We start from the raw sequence: 15,680 nt of genomic DNA, 5'->3' as shown, positions 1-15,680 counted from the left end.
TCTTTTTTCATGTTTTTTTTTCTTTTTTATTTCCTATCTTTTTTAGGTTTTTTACTGTATTTCTCTTGTTTTGAGTGTGATGATGATGTTTCTTTTAAGGTTTGATTGGAAGGTTTCTTTTACTGTTTAAAATTTCAATAAATATCTTTTAAAAAGAGAGAGAGAGAGAGAGAGAGAACCCTATCTACAACATAATGTACCAACTGCAATGTCTGATCTGGGTTCAAGGGCAGCCCCACATAAGACAGCTTTGCAGTAATCCAGCTTCAAATTTACCAGCAACCTGGGTCCCTGTGGCTTTGGTGGAAACACCCAGTTTGCTTTCTTACTCACCCTGACCTGTCAGTTCAACCTGGACTGAGATCAGAACTCCAAATTGGCAAGGGAATTATTTTTGCATCGTCCCGACTACTCACCTCAATCGTCTTAGGCCACAGTGGGGTGGCGGGGAAGTTGTGAACGTAAACCTCATTGGCCACTGTGTTCACATCAACGGCGGCCACGATTTTGGCAGGGATGCCGCTTGCTAGAATTCAAGCAGGGAACAGTCAGGAGAGTCGGTTTAAGAAGAACACCACTGGTGGTGGTGTTTTTTAATCATTTAGTTAACAATTATGTCCTCCATAAACTCAGTTGTGCTTATTCCTGTTGCTTAAATAAAACTGCTAGTCAGCTGTTCTAATAATAATAATAATAATAATTTTTATTTATACCCTGCCCTCCCCAGCCAGAGCCGGGCTAAGGGCGGCTGACACCAATAAAATTACAGTAAAAACATAATAGGGGGGAAAGGGGGGAGCAAATAATAATTTATTTATACCCCACCCATCTGATTGGGTTTTCCCAGCCACTCTGGGTGGCTTCCAGCAAAATATAAAAATACAATAATTCTTCAAATGTTAAAAGCTTCCCTAAACAGGGCTGCCTTCAGATGTCTTCTAAAAGTCAGGGAGTTGTTTATTTCCTTGACATCTGGTGGGAGGGCGTTCCACAGGGCAGGTGCCACCACCGAGAAGGCCCTCTGCCTGATTCCCTGTAACCTCGCTTCTCACAGGGAGGGAACTGCCAGAAGGCCCTTGGAGCTGGACCTCAGTATATGGGCAGAATGATGGGGGTGGAGACGCTTCTTCAGATATACTGAACTGAGGCCATTTAGGGCTTTCAAGGTCAGCACCAACACTTTGAATTGTGCTCGGAAACGTACTGGGAGCCAATGTAGGTCTTTCAAGACCGGTGTTATGTGGTCTCGGCGGCCGCTCCCAGTCACCAGTCTAGCTGCCGCATTCTGGATTAGTTGTAGTTTCTGGGTCACCTTCAAAGGTAGCCCCACATAGAGCGCATTGCAGTAGTCCAAGCGGGAGATAACCAGAGCATGCACCACTCTGGCGAGACAGTCCGCGGGCAGGGAGGGTCTCATCCTGCATACCAGATGGAGCTGGTAGACAACCGCCCTGGACACAGAATTGACCTGTGCCTCCATGGACAGCTGTGAAGTGGTCACACTGGGAAATAGTAAAGTCCTGGCTTTTAAAATCTGCAGCCATTGAAAACTTCAAGTAAACTTTATTTCCATGCTATTCCAATAAGCTGTAAAAGTACAGGAGCCCCAGGACACCAGAAACAATAACTGCCGGAGTTTTTAATTCCTAGCACCCAGCCCTACTCCCTTGAAACCAAACATGTTTATGTGGGAGGTTATTTCAGTTAAATCAACTCAAAATAATCAATAAAGTCTCCCTTCAACCCAGGGGTGTGCTGTGTCCCTGTATTGTGGGACGCCTCTAGTTGTTTAGATGATTAAGGGTTCTGTTCCAGATAGCCATGTAATTGCAAACCAATGTGTTTAAATTAGTATTTAATCAGTTAGTATTTGCAGTTCTTTGTTTTCCAGCCAAAGAGTCATCTTTTATTGTAGTCTCTTTTTTTAATGCTTTATTTTTATGGTAAGTACAAATCATAGGCGCAAAATCAAAAAGGTACAGAGCTTTCAAAAGATACATTAATTTCATCACGTCATAATTTCAGTGGTAAATTCCCGTCCCCTCCAATTGAGGGTCCCAATTACTATTATTACAGTGGTACCTCGGGTTAAGTACTTAATTCGTTCCGGAGGTCCGTTCTTAACCTGAAACTGTTCTTAACCTGAAGCACTACTTTAGCTAATGGGGGCTCCCGCTGCCGGCGCCAGAGCACGATTTCTGTTCTCATCCTGAAGCAAAGTTCTTAACCTGAAGCACTATTTCTGGGTTAGCGGAGTCTGTAACCTGAAGTGTATGTAACCTGAAGCGTATGTAACCCGAGGTACCACTGCATTTTCTTGTAGTGTTCGTTATCACTCTTGAGTTTATCCCATTCTTCTAGATTTGTAACATTTCCTACTTTTGTACAGAGGTCACTCCAAGGCTATATTTGCACTCCCCCCCCGCCAGCCAAAGAGTCATCTTGTATTGTAGTCAATAGATACCAACAGGTCGTGTGAATCTGATATAGTTTTCCCACTGAAGTCAGCCTCTCTGTAAGTACAGTGGTACCTCGGGTTAAGAACTTAATTCGTTCCGGAGGTCCGCTATTTACCTGAAACTGTTCTTAACCTGAAGCACTACTTTAGCTAATGGGGCCTCACGCTGCCACTGTGCTGCCAGAGCACAATTTCTGTTCTCATCCTGAAGCAAAGTTCTTAACCCGAGGTACTATTTCTGGGTTAGCGGAGTCTGTAAGCTGAAGCGTCTGTAACCTGAGGTACCACTGTAGTGGTAGGCAATTGGACCCTCCTACCTCAGACCCAAGCATCAAATTGCCAGACAAGAAAGGTGCTGTTTAGCAGCAAACAAAGTACCGTGGTACCTCTGGTCACGTACCGTATTTTTTGCTCTATAAGATTTGTTTTTTCCCTCCTAAAAAGTAAGGGGAAATGTGTGTGCGTCTTATGGAGCGAATGCAGGCTGCGCAGCTATCCCAGAAGCCAGAACAGCAAGAGGGATTGCTGCTTTCACTGCGCAACGATCCCTCTTGTTGTTCTGGCTTCTGAGATTCAGAATATTTTTTTTCTTGTTTTCCTCCTCCAAAAACTAGGTGCGTCTTATGGTCTGGTGCGTCTTATAGAGCGAAAAATACAGTGCTTACTTCGTTCCGGAGGTCTGTTCTTAACTTGAAACTGTTTTTAACCTGAGACACCACTTTAGCTAATGGGGGCTCCCACTGCAGCCACATGATTTCTGTTCTCATCCTGAAGCAAAGTTCTTAACCCGAGGTACTATTTCTGGGTTAGCGGAGTCTGTAACCTGAAGCATATGTAACCTGAAGCGTATGTAACCCAAGGTACCACTGGCTAAGATTCTTCTTGTCTATTAATATAGCATCATTTCCCCTCTTGTGGAGAGCTGTAGCAGCACAATCACCAGATCTGATGGTGTTTTGAACAATTCCCCACCGCTCCACCCCGATACCTGAGAACACCTGCACAACAGAACTAAAACTTGAAGTCTGTCACCATCTGCTCTTAAAAAAAGCTGATACATGCCACACTCAGGGGCCAGCAAGCTTTTTCAGCCGTGGGCCGGTCCACCGTCCCTCAGACCCTGTGGTGGGCCGGACTATACTTTGCAAAAAAAAAAAAGGAACAAATTTCTATGCCCCACAAATAACCCAGAGATGCATTTGAAATCAAAGCACACATTCTACTCGTAAAAACACCAGGCAGGCCCCACAAATAACCCAGAGATGCATTTTAAATAAAAGCACATGTAAAAACACGCTGAATCCTGGACCGTCCGCCGGCCGGATTGAGATGGCGATTGGGCCGCCTCCGGCCCCCGGGCCTTAGTTTGCCTACCCCTGGATTATGGGATGCAGTTCTCTGCTGCAGGTAACACACATCACATCTCCAGCTGTGAATGTGCAAAGAAGTGCCCTCCGTTGGCTGGGAACCTATAATGGGGCAGTAATAAATAAATAAGGTCTGGATCAGGCAGGTTTGTGATCCGGGTGGCTCTTTAGCTTGTGGAACTTGACGCTGTCCAGTTTCTCGAAGCGCTTTCCGCAGTGCTCGCAGGTGAAGTTGTACTGGGCCTCCGAGGTGTGTTTCTTCATGTGCCAGTTGAGAGACGCTCGCTGCCGGCACTGGTAACCGCAGATTTCGCACTGGAGCGGCGTCTCCCCTGTGTGCGTCCGGCGGTGGACTTCCAGGTGGTTCTTACGCTTGAAGGATTTCCCGCAGGTCTCGCAGGTGAATTCGCGGACTCCGGAGTGGATGATCATGTGTCTCCGGAGGTGGTTGGAGAGATAGAACTTCTTGCCGCAACCTGGGTGGGGACACACCTTCGTCTTCCCCTTTCGGTGGACGAGGTTAACGTGGTTCTGGAAACTGCTAAGTGCTACGTAGACCTGGGTGCACCCTTCGTAGGGGCAGTGGAACATCTCCAGCATGCCGTCGGCGTCCATCACCCGGCCCCTTTTGCTCCTCCTCCTCTTCTCGGGCTCCTTTGGAATCTCGTAGATGATGGAGGACATGTTGATGCCCTCGGTCTCCTCCTCTGCTTCCAGCCCCACACTCTCAGGGTCTGGCTCTGGGTCACAGGGCGTCCTTATTTCCGCCGGGGGCTGCGGCTCCTCCTTTTTGAGCTCAAAAAGCTCCTCGTTTTCTCGTTTGGTTTCGATGTATTCCACACTCTCCATGCTACTGGGCTGTCCGGTTCCAGGCTCCGTCTGGGCATAGGCCGCCGCTACGCCCTCAATCATGGCACAGGGCAGCTCCTCTGCGCCCGCGCTGGTGACGTTCAGCTGGATACCCTCAGCCGTGAGGGCATCATAGCCAGGCCCGGCGATGATGATCACCTGTGAGCCCTGCGCCACACCTTGAACGGGGCAGCTGGCCACCACCTCACTAAGCGTCTCTGGTGTCACGTTGTCAAAGAGAGTCCCGTGGCCCGAACTCATCTGCACCGGCACCGGAACGCACACCACAGTTTCCATGGTCTGTGGGCCGCTGAGGGGTGGGCACATGCCAGGCACCTGCTCTGATGCCAGGTTCTCAATATGGTGCTCAAACGGAATGTGGAGGCCATCCCGATTGATGAGCCCACTTGCGCTCTCGACCTCCTTATTTTCTGTCGGCTGCCGCTGCGTCTGGCCCTCTGACCGCTCTTCGGCCTCCGAACTAGAGCTCTCGTCGGAATTCCCGCAGCTTCCGGCATGGCCGCCCTCGTTCTCGGAGTCGCTGAGTGGCTTGAGAGGCGAGTGCAAGTCCTGGAAATAGCGGTGGCCCGCTTCGCACTGCCACACGGCCGTCGTGTACATCTCAAAGGTGGGGTCCAGCTCGGAGAGGTGGGGCTCGTAGGGGCAGCGGTTTTTGTGGTCTTCGTACCAGATGACGACGTTCTTCAGGCAGTTCACGTTCCGCCGCCTTCTCTTCTTCCGTTGCGGCTCGTACGGCAGCTGCTCCCAGAGTTTCCCTCGGCGCCCGGCCCGTTGCTCCCGTTCCAGGCCCAGCAAGTACGCGGCCAGCTTGGCGTCGCTCCAGCCGCTGCGTTGCCTCAGGTTCGACCAGGGGCCGTGGGACTCGCCCAGGTAGACGCGCCGCATGTCGTATTTCTTCCGGGACTCGAGGCGGCGCTGGGCTCGGTCGGACTCCGTTAGCCGCGGCCTACCCCGGGCCTTGCGGCCACCCCGGGCTTTCCGGCTCCCGTGCGCCGGGTCTCCATCTCCGACAGCGGCTTCCTCCTCTTCCTCTTCCTCTTCCTCCTCGGGTTCCCCGCCGTCTTCGTCGCCCGTGGCCGGGCCGTGCTCAGAGTCGCTCATCCCTGGCCGGTAGCTAAGTTGTCCTAGTGCAGTTGCACTTCTGTAGAGAGAATGGGAAACTTGACTTGAGCAGATGGTTGCAATTTCTTGGGATGTGTCAGAATTAAAATTAACTTGCTAGAAAACAAGCCACTTCTTTTCTAAACCTTCACAGGTTCAAATTTCATTAAAAAAAAAATTTATTAAGGTTTATAGAGAAAAATAGAAAACATATCTTCTCCCCTTTTTGTAAACCAAACCAAAAATCTAGACAATAGAAGTGCAAAAAGGGAGTGGAGAAAGAAATGAAGGAAAAGAACTGAAAAGGGAATTGATATAAATATTGGAGAAAGTGGTGGTCAGGACACACCCCTGTCTTACTCCATTACAGGTGGGTAGTAGTAGTAATAATAATAATAATAATTATTATTATTATTATTATTATTTATTTATTTATACCCCGCCCATCTAGCTGGGCCACTCTGGGCAGCTTCCAACAAAATATTGAAATACCGTAATACATCAAACATTAAAAGCTTCTCTAAACAGAGCTGCCTTCAGATGTCTTCTAAAAGTCTGGTAGTTGCTTATCTCTTTGACATCTGATGGGAGAGTGTTGCACAGGGCGGGCGCCACCACCAAGAAGGCCCTCTGCCTGGTTCCCTGTAGCTTTGCTTCTTGCAGTGAGGGAACCGCCAGAAGGCCCTCGGAGCTGGACCTCAGTGTCCAGGTAGAACAATGGGAGTGGAGACTTGTTAACCAACCAGCATAATTGCATCTGATTTTTAAATGTGTATTTTCATAAGAGTGTGAGCTGAGTCTTATCAATGTTAGTAGCCTCAAACTCTCCCTATAACCTGCTTCTGAGAATTGAATCGAAGGCTGATTTAAAGTCAATAAATGCAGCATGCAGGCCTTCTTTAGTTGCTGACTTTTCAGCAACAAACTGAAGCATCGGTCCTCGATCAACTGTGGATTGCCCCACTCTGAAACTGGCTTGCTCATCTTTGAGGATGTTTTCTTGCTCTGTCCAGTCTAATAGTTTCTCCTACAGGCATTTAATTTGCTGGTTACACTCAGGAGACTGATTGGTCTATAGTTTGCTGGGTCTGGTATTTCACTTTTTTTGTGAATTGGGATTATACCCCAGTCCTAAGGTATATGTCATATGTGGTCAGTACATGTGAATAAAGATGCAAGTATAGGAACCCACCAACCTAATGTTTGCTTTCAGCAATTTGGGGAGAACGTTGTCACACCCGCGAGCTCTGCCTGGTTTTAATTTAGAGATGATACATCAGATTTCTTAGGAGGAGACTGGGAGCCACACTGGGAAATTTTGGTGTTAGTCTTAGATGGCGCTTGATAAGTTAGTCCTGACACAAAGACGGTACTAAAATATGCTACCCAGGAGTTTGGAGAGATAAAGTACAGTGGTACCTTGGGTTACAGACACTGCAGGTTACAGACTCTACTAACCCAGAAACAGTACCTCAGGTTAAGAACTTAGCTTCAGGATGAGAACAGAAATCGTGCTCCGGTGGCGCGGTGGCAGCAGGAGGCCCCATTAGCTAAAGTGGTGCTTCAGGTTAAGAACAGTTTCAGGTTAAGAATGAACCTCCAGAACGAATTAAGTTTTAAGCTGAGATACCACTGTATTCCATACCTCTGGTTGCGAACAGGATCCGTTCCGGAGCCCCATTCACAACAGGAGCAGAACACAACCTGCGTCTGCGTGGGTTGCGATTCGCCGCGTCTGCACATGTGCGAGCAGCGAAACCCAGAAGTAACCCTTTCCTGTACTTCCGGGTCACTGTGGGACAAAACCTGAAAAGATTTAACCTGAAGCAAACGTAACAAGAGGTATGACTGTGCTTGCTGTCGTTTTTGGCCACACACTTAAACACATGCCAGAAGGTGGTAGAGTCTTTCCATGTGGTTCTCTGTCACACATGCCAGGTCAAGTCCTCCACTCACGATCAAGTCGTGGATGACCGCTGCCTTGTGAATCATTGACCTGGCATTGCCCAGCAGCACCTTCAGGCCATGTGGGTCTCCCTTGTCGATTCGGGTATCCTTCCGGTCAAGACCAGACTTAGAGCAGTGTTTCCCAACCACTGTTCCGTGGCACACTAGTGTGCCGCGAGATGTTGCCTGGTGTGCCGCGGGAAAAATTAAAAAATTCGAAAGATGTTTTTTTTTTAAGTCAAATTTTCGATTTGGGCGCCGTCACTAGATGACCCCTGAGGTTCCCTCCCTCCCTCCCGCTCTGCGCCTCCCTCCTCCTCCTCCTCCTCCTCCGGGGAGGCCCTTCCTGGCTCTCGGCCAAGGCTTGGCGGCTGCCACTCACTCACTCGCTAGCCCACCCATCCCTCCATCCCTGCACCCGGCCTCTCCCCCTCCGTCCCCAGCGCGGGGGCTGCCGGGATCCGTAGTCCCCTCGCCCTTGGGCTCCGCGCCCGCGCGGGGTGCACGAACTACGTTTCCCAGCGTGGCCTGGCGGGCCGGGCGTTTTGTTTGAAGCGCTCTTCTCCCGGCCATGGAATGAGCACGGCGGTGGCGGCCGGGCGGGCAGGGGCTCTTCCGCGCAGACCCCGCGCAGCCTGCCTGCGCCCCCGCGGAGATCGGGCGGCAGGATGGAGCCCGGGGATCCCCGCGGAGGTGGAGCGGCGGAGGCGGAGGCTGCCCCCCAGGTAGGGCTGCGTCGGGGGGGTGTTATTTTTGCAATGCTGCATCCGCGCCGGAGGGGACGCATCGGACCGCGGGGAGACCCCTTGGCGGGCGTGCAAGGCAATGCATGCGTGCAGGCGTTGCATAGAGTGCAGTGCAATGCAATGGCAACGCGGCGCCCTGCATGCATGCATGCAACTTCCACCGGCGCTCTGGACTTGGCAGGTGAGGGGGGTCCCCAGTGGGCGGCAGAGAGAGCCGGGAGGGCAAAGGGGAGCCGGGGGGAGCAGCGCTGCTCCCCGAGCCGAGCCCGGGGGGAAACTTCGGCGTTGTTGCGCCGGGTGTTGGAAGCGGAAGCTGGCGGGGGCCCCTCACCTGCAAAACCTGGTCGCCTCTCATATATTTCGTGCATTGCATTCATCGCCCGCTTTCTCCTCCAAGGAGCTCCCGGGGGCGCGCGTGGTTCTCCCCGTGTTATCCTCGCAACAACAGCCCTGCGAGGTGGGTCAGGCGAGTGGCCCAAGGGAGCACCCAGGGATTGTCCTGGCCAGGTGGGGTGATTTGAACCCTGCTCTCTGCCCGGTCTTCGTCCTCATTTAGCCCCCACATGTGCATGACTGTGCATGACTGAGGTTTTCCCCCCTCGTCTTGGCTATGGTGTGAGTCTGTGCTGTTAATTAATGGGGTTCTGCCTTCGGAGAAGATGAGCCAGCCCTCAAGGAGGTGATTATGTAATTTGCTAGCAATTCATGTCCCTCCCGGCGTGACGCTGCGCGCTGACATCACGGGGCTGTAATGGTGGTGTGCCTCAAGATTTTTTTCATGAAACAAGTGTGCCTTTGCCCAAAAAAGGTTGGGAAACACTGATTTAGAGGCAGGGATAGTCTTCAAACAACGACTAAACCTGTCTCCACGGTAATGATGTGGTCTGGTCTTAGCAGGACTGCTCCTCCTGCCCATGATCACTGAGATCGGGTGTCCCAGTGCATCCCCCCCTGTGGAACTTGCCCCAGCCATTCTGTTGACTGGGGCCCACTCCCAGGCAGCCCTGACCCTTTCCCTTAAGAACAGAACACAAACCATACAACAAACAAATGGAACAGTAGAAACAAATAATAATGATAATTTACAATTATACTAAAATTAAACTAATCCCCTGTCCCAACAGAGCCAAAACAAAACAGAAAAACAAAATTTTAAATGCCACAGAATAATAATAATAATAATAATAATAATAATAATAATAATTTTTTTATTTCTACCCTGCCTATCTGGCTGGGTTTCCCCAGCCACTCCAGGCAGCTTTCAACATAACATTAAAAGCACAATAAAACATCAAACGTTAAAAGCATCCCTAAACAGGGCTGTCTTCAGATGTCTTCTAAAAGTCAGGTAGTTGTTTATTTCCTTAACATCTGATGAGAGGGCATTCCACAGGGTGGGCGCCACCACCGAAAAGGCCCTCTGCCTGGTTCCATGTAACCTCACTTCTCGCAGGGAGGGGACCACAAGAAGGCTCTCGGCGCTGGACCTCAGCGTCCGGGCTGAACGATGGGGGTGGAGATATACAGGAGGTATACAGGACTGAAGCCGTTTAGGGCTCTAAAGGTCAGCACCAACACTTTGAATTGTGCTCAGAAATGTACTGGGAGCCACTGTAGATCTTTCAAGACCAGTGTTATGTGGTCCCGGCGGCCACTCCCAGTCACTAGTCTAGCTGCCACATTCTGGATTAATTGCAGTTTCTGGGTCATCTTCAAAGGTAGCTCCATGTAGAGCGCATTGCAGTAGTCCAAGCGGGAGAAAACTAGAGCATGCACCACTCTGGCGAGACAGTCTGCGGGCAGGGAGGGTCTCATCCTGTGCACCAGATGGAGCTGGTAGACAGCTGCCCTGGACACAGAACTGACCTGCGCCTCCATGGACAGCTGTGAATCCAAAATGACTCCTAGACTGCGCACCTGGTCCTTCAGGGGCACAGTCACCCCATTCAGGACCAGGGAGTCCCCCACACCTGCCCGCCTCCAGTCCCCCAGAAACAGTATTTCTGTCTTGTCAGGATTCATCCTCATTCCGTTAGCTGCCATCCATCCTCCAACTGCCTCCAGGGGTATTAGTGGGGATGGGACTGGGGGCAGTTTACCTACTTCTTTCCTGCTTTAAGCGTGGTTTGTCTGAACCTGTTTGGCGTCGTGGGTTTCTTCCTCGGTTAGTTTGGGAGGAATGGGTATGATGTGGCGGGGGTATTTTCAACTGTGTCTCTATCCAGGTGTACCCATTGTTTCGACTTGTCTTCTAAAGGATATATGGAATTATGTGGCACTCCCAGGCAGCCCTGACCCTTGCCCCTTAAGAACAGAATGCAAACTATACAATAAACCAATAAAATAATAATAATAATAATAATAATTTATTATTTATACCCCGCCCATCTGGCTGGGCCTCCCCAGCCACTCTGGGCGGCTTCCATAAAAACCAAAAATACAATAAAATATCACACGTTAAAAACTTCCCTGAACAGGGCTGCCTTCAGATGTCTTCTAAAAGTCAGGGAGTTGTTTATTTCCTTAACATCTGATGAGAGGGCATTCCACAGGGTGGGCGCCACCACCGAGAAGGCCCTCTGCCTGGTTCCCTGTAGCTTTGCTTCTCGCAATGAGGGAACCGCCAGAAGGCCCTCAGAGCTGGACCTCAGCGTCCGGGCAGAACAATGGGGGTGGAGACGCTCCTTCAGGTATACTGGACCGAGGCCGTTTAGGGCTTTAAAGGTCAGCACCAACACTTTGAATTGTGCTCGGAAACAGTAGAAATGTTTTTTAAAAACCCCAAAACCTACATTTATACTAAAATCAGGGACGCGGGTGGTGCTGTGGGTTAAACCACCGATCAGAAGGTCGGCGGTTCGAATTCCCGCCACAGGCTGAGGTCCCATTGCTCGGTCTCTGCTCCTGCCAACCTAGCAGTTCGACAGCACGTCAAAGTGCAAGTAGATAAATAGGTACCACTCCGGCGGGAAGGTAAACGGCGTTTCCGTGTGCTGCTCTGGTTCGCCAGAAGCGGCTTAGTCATGCTGGCCACATGACCCGGAAGCTGTACGCCGGCTCCCTCAGCCAGTAAAGCAAGATGAGCGCCGCAACCCCAGAGTCAGTCGCAACTGGACCTAATGGTCAGGGGTCCCTTTACCCTTGGATTTCAAAAGGAGCACAACTGACACATCTAGACTCTTAAGCCCAACACATTATAGACATAAAAGTGCTATAAATATGGTAGGGATTTAAGAGCAGCTGTAGCATATGGAAACCAGCCATACATGCCTCGATGGACTCGCTGTCCAACCCACGGTAGAAAGTTTCCTATGTTTGAAGAATGGCTATAGTAAGTGCCAAGATAAATTTCCAGACTTATCTTGGGTGTACAAAATCTACTTAACCTACAACAAAATACTAGCTTCCTGGGGCCAGGCAGAGGAGCATCGATTCAACTCCATCCTTTCTCCACTCGCTTGCCTGTGTTGCAAATCTCTGCCATTTACGGCGACCAGGCTTAAACGAGAATCTAATACAAAACTCTTTTAGCAATGTCCAGAAAACAAATTGAGGGGGAATTTCCCATGCTTGCAGGGTGTGCGTGCGTGTGAGGACCGCTTCCTGCGTATTTTCTGCGTCTTGGACCTCCTGTTAATAGCAGAAGAGCAAGGGGAGGGGGGTAATAATAATAATAATAATAAGATATTTTTATTTATACCCGCCCTTCCTGGTTCCAAAACCAGGCTCAGGGCAGCTAACCACAAATTTAAAACCCTTAATTATAAAAGCAACATAAAACACACTATAAAAACATGAATAACAATAAAATTCAATTTTTGGGGGGAGCCTTGCAGTAGGGATAAAACAAGTGTTCCGGCAACTCTGGAGTTTGCAACTGAAGCTAGAAGATGGACAGAGAGAGGGGGGGGGGGTATCCGAACCACAGCAATACTCTGAAGGTCCCTGAAAACTGTCTCCAAAAGCCCTGACTTGGAGAGGAGAAAATCTTGTTTTTCCTATTCCTGATCTGAGCATCTTTCTCTTCCCCAGCCCGGAAGCCAAGGCTTGCAAAGGATGCTCTGGAGGCAGGGATACTGCTGCAGCTTGCATGCATGAACCCAAAGGGAGGGCAAGGTCCAAGATACCTTTCAACGCCTGGTGCATCCCTCCAATGCCACTATACAGCTCCAGAACACGCAGGGACTCCATTTCTCCTCTTCCCCAGCAGAAAGTGCAACCACAGCTGGTGCAGCTGGCTCGTCTGCGCCCGCAGCTTGCAAGCACCAAGCACCTTCCGTTCCGCAGCTCTTTGGTTCCTCCTTTCCTGCCCAGCAACCGTTTCTCCCCAGCCAGCCAAGACCAGGTAGCTTCCCTCCCCTCACTTTCCCCACGCCTCTAGGATAACTCCAGGAAAAGGTCGACCTGCAGACTGCAGCCTCTGCCCGCCCTGATTTGCATCTGCAAAAAAACCACACAAATATTGCAATTTTATTTTATTTTGGAGTGTGCAATTTCCTCCCCCCTTCAGGGTGTTGTGAGAATTGCACCCCTGCCTACATGCACATGAGGGGTGCATGTAAATAAACGCTCCCCGTTTGACCGTACCCCCAAGCCAAGCACTGCCGGGGGGAGGGAAAGGAAAAAGACCCCTTTTCTCTGAGCTGATTGGGTCAAGAAAATCCTTGAAGGCTCAGCAGTGCCCCTTACTGTGTTCCCTAGGCGATCTGGCTGAAACGTCTAGCTCTGCAAACTGGATAGGTTGTTATTCCAGGGTGCAAATGGGCAAAAAGGCCGGTTTAGAAAGGGAAACGTCCCAACTTGCCGGACCCCCCCCCAAAAAAATAACCAGAAAATAAAAGAGAGAGTTAGTGCAGCAACAGGAGTTTATTTAACTCCTACGTTTCTGGGAAGGGAGGCGGTGATCTCTTTTCCCACGCAAATCTCAGGAATTTCACAATCTCTCCTTGCCACATTGTAGATATAGGCAATGGTTACAGATAAAGATGTATCTTTGCAAATTGTAAGACTGTATCTGTGAATAAAATCTTGTTAAAGTTTGCTCAGCATGTGAAAGCAAACACTCCCTAGAATAATCCCATTTCCTTGCTAAAAGAAGCACATGATATATTTCCTGGATGAGTTGCGGTTTCTTTGAAAATAGATTTAAAAGACCAAATCCATTTTTGTTATTTATCTCCAAGGACATCAGTCAAGTTACATTCTGAGTACTTTTGCTGGTGGCTGCAGAGAAGCAGATAGATATAATCTTACAGCCCATAATTTAACTGTCATGACTTCCATAACCTGCTTTAGAATTCCAGATTTTGCAGATGTGTTTGTGTGTCAGACCTACGATAAGTTCACAAATTAAACATCCCTGAGCATCAAGCACAGGGATTTTATTCTAATAGCAAATGTACCTACCATTATTATTCTATTTTTTATATATTCTCTAATAAACTACAAGAAAGAAGATTCCACCTAAACATTAGGAAGAACTTCCTGACAGTAAGAGCTGTTCGACAGTGGAATTTGCTGCCAAGGAGTGTGGTGGAGTCTCCTACTTTGGAGGTCTTTAAGCAGAGGCTTGACAACCATATGTCAGGAGTGCTCTGATGGTGTTTCCTGCTTGGCAGGGGGTTGGACTTGATGGCCCTTGTGGTCTCTTCCAACTCTATGATTCTAATACATTATTGCAGCAATTTGTACTGTTGCTCTTATTTCTCATATTTTTTCTTTATCCAAGGTCAATCAAAAGCTGCCATAGACGAAAAACCACTGGTATATTTTTGTACATCTCTCTTATATTTATCCCATTTTTGTGCAAATTCTTGTCTCGAACTGCCCGTTAGGCTGTTGGTCAATTGCACCATTTCCACATATTCTTGTAACTTATTCTGCCAATCCATTTGTTATGGAAATTACAGGGGGGCACATGTTTAAAGCTAAATATTACAAATATTATGCCTGGATATATCCTTCCAACTTGACAGCTCTGGGAAGTCACCTAGCTTTAAAAATAATATAAAATCATCTCCTTTCCCAGTTCCCCCCATTCCAAAGCTATTTTCCCCTTGCAAAAGGACTCCAGGAAGTTCTCAGAAGTGAAAATTGCTGGGCTCATTGTTAGCCAAAGGAAGCCAAATCTCATCACCTGACTCGCCTCAGGCTCCAGACATGCAAAGGAAATTCTATTGTACTTTTGGGTGGTGGGTACTTAAGACATATTTGTCTATGCTCATCTTATACCTGAGTCTTGCCCTGCCATGTCTGCTTATGCTAATCTTATTCAGTTTCTGTTAATTGATTCTCATGGGAACTTACAGATTCTGGCTTCACACAATTAACTCAAGGCAGTGTCAATTTACTCTTGGCAGAAAGCCAAGGTCTGCTTGACCTAGAAACTACTTACTCTGATTGGTTAACGACCAGCACTCAACTCTGTTATCTAGGAATGCTAGCACAGTTTGGTGTTAGGTGTGTTAGGAGTAGGAGTAGAAGTGCTGTGTATGGTTATGAGAGAGAGAGAGAGAGAGAGAGAGAGAGAGAGAGAGAGAGAGAGAGAAAGGATTTATTTTGCTTTGTTTTGTATGCAGAAACTCTGCTGGTTTTATTTTTCCCTTTTAATAAATCCTGTAAATAGTTATTCTGAGTCTAGCTGACTAGTCATTTCCACCTCGACTAGCTTCTTCGCTGTGCAGGAAAACTCTGCTGCGTTTGCGCTAAAGCCATTAGAGCTATGCGGACACTTCAAAGTTCCATGAAATATTGTACCAAGGACTTGTCTGGACATGTTTGCCAAGGTTAACCCCTCCCCAGTGGCGTAGCGTGGGGGGTGCCAGGGGTGCCGGCCGCACCGGGCGCAACATTTTGGGGGGGCGCGCTCGCTGCCTCCGGAGTCGCCGAAGAGCCTCGGGCGCAGGCTGTAGCGGAGCCGCATGTCTCGCAGCGCCCGGCTGAAGGCGCCTGGCAGGCAGCGGCTCTCAGCGCTCGCCGCGGAGGACGCGCCAGGCAGCCCCTCCTCACAGCCCCGCCTCCGCCGGTGCTGCTGCAGCTGCTGGGCCGTTGCATTTTCCTCGCCTCTCTGCCCCCCTCCTCCTCCGGGCAAGCGGCGTCGTTTGGGCGGCAGCGCCAGCGGCAACTCGCAGGTTAGGGGTTAGAGGGGGCGCAAATTATGTGCCTTGCCCCGGGTTAGGGGGCGCAAATTAC

General features: G+C 49.3%; 1 protein-coding gene and 1 long non-coding RNA gene across 2 annotated transcripts; one reads left to right on the top strand and one right to left on the bottom strand.

Moving 5' to 3' along the window:
- Window positions 1-1,138: 1,138 nt before the first annotated feature.
- On the bottom strand, window positions 1,139-12,881 carry LOC309514914 (zinc finger protein 653-like). Its single transcript, XM_082192389.1, has 2 exons — window positions 12,617-12,881; window positions 1,139-5,836 (listed from the first exon to the last, which is right to left on the bottom strand). Exon 2 carries the CDS (start codon window positions 5,794-5,796, stop codon window positions 3,964-3,966), a length of 1,833 nt encoding a protein of 610 aa, XP_082048515.1. The 5' UTR covers window positions 5,797-5,836; window positions 12,617-12,881; the 3' UTR covers window positions 1,139-3,963.
- A 1,910-nt stretch (window positions 12,882-14,791) lies between these two features.
- On the top strand, window positions 14,792-15,117 carry LOC309515462. The gene is made up of 2 exons (XR_014212493.1): window positions 14,792-14,983; window positions 15,016-15,117. It is a non-coding gene; the product is annotated as an uncharacterized lncRNA (long non-coding RNA).
- The last annotated feature ends 563 nt before the right edge of the window (window positions 15,118-15,680 follow it).

The sequence above is a fragment of the Podarcis vaucheri genome, assembly GCF_965113315.1.
Source record: "Podarcis vaucheri genome assembly, chromosome: 12".
Lineage (NCBI taxonomy): Eukaryota > Metazoa > Chordata > Lepidosauria > Squamata > Lacertidae > Podarcis > Podarcis vaucheri.
This window is presented reverse-complemented; position numbering and strand designations above follow the sequence as displayed.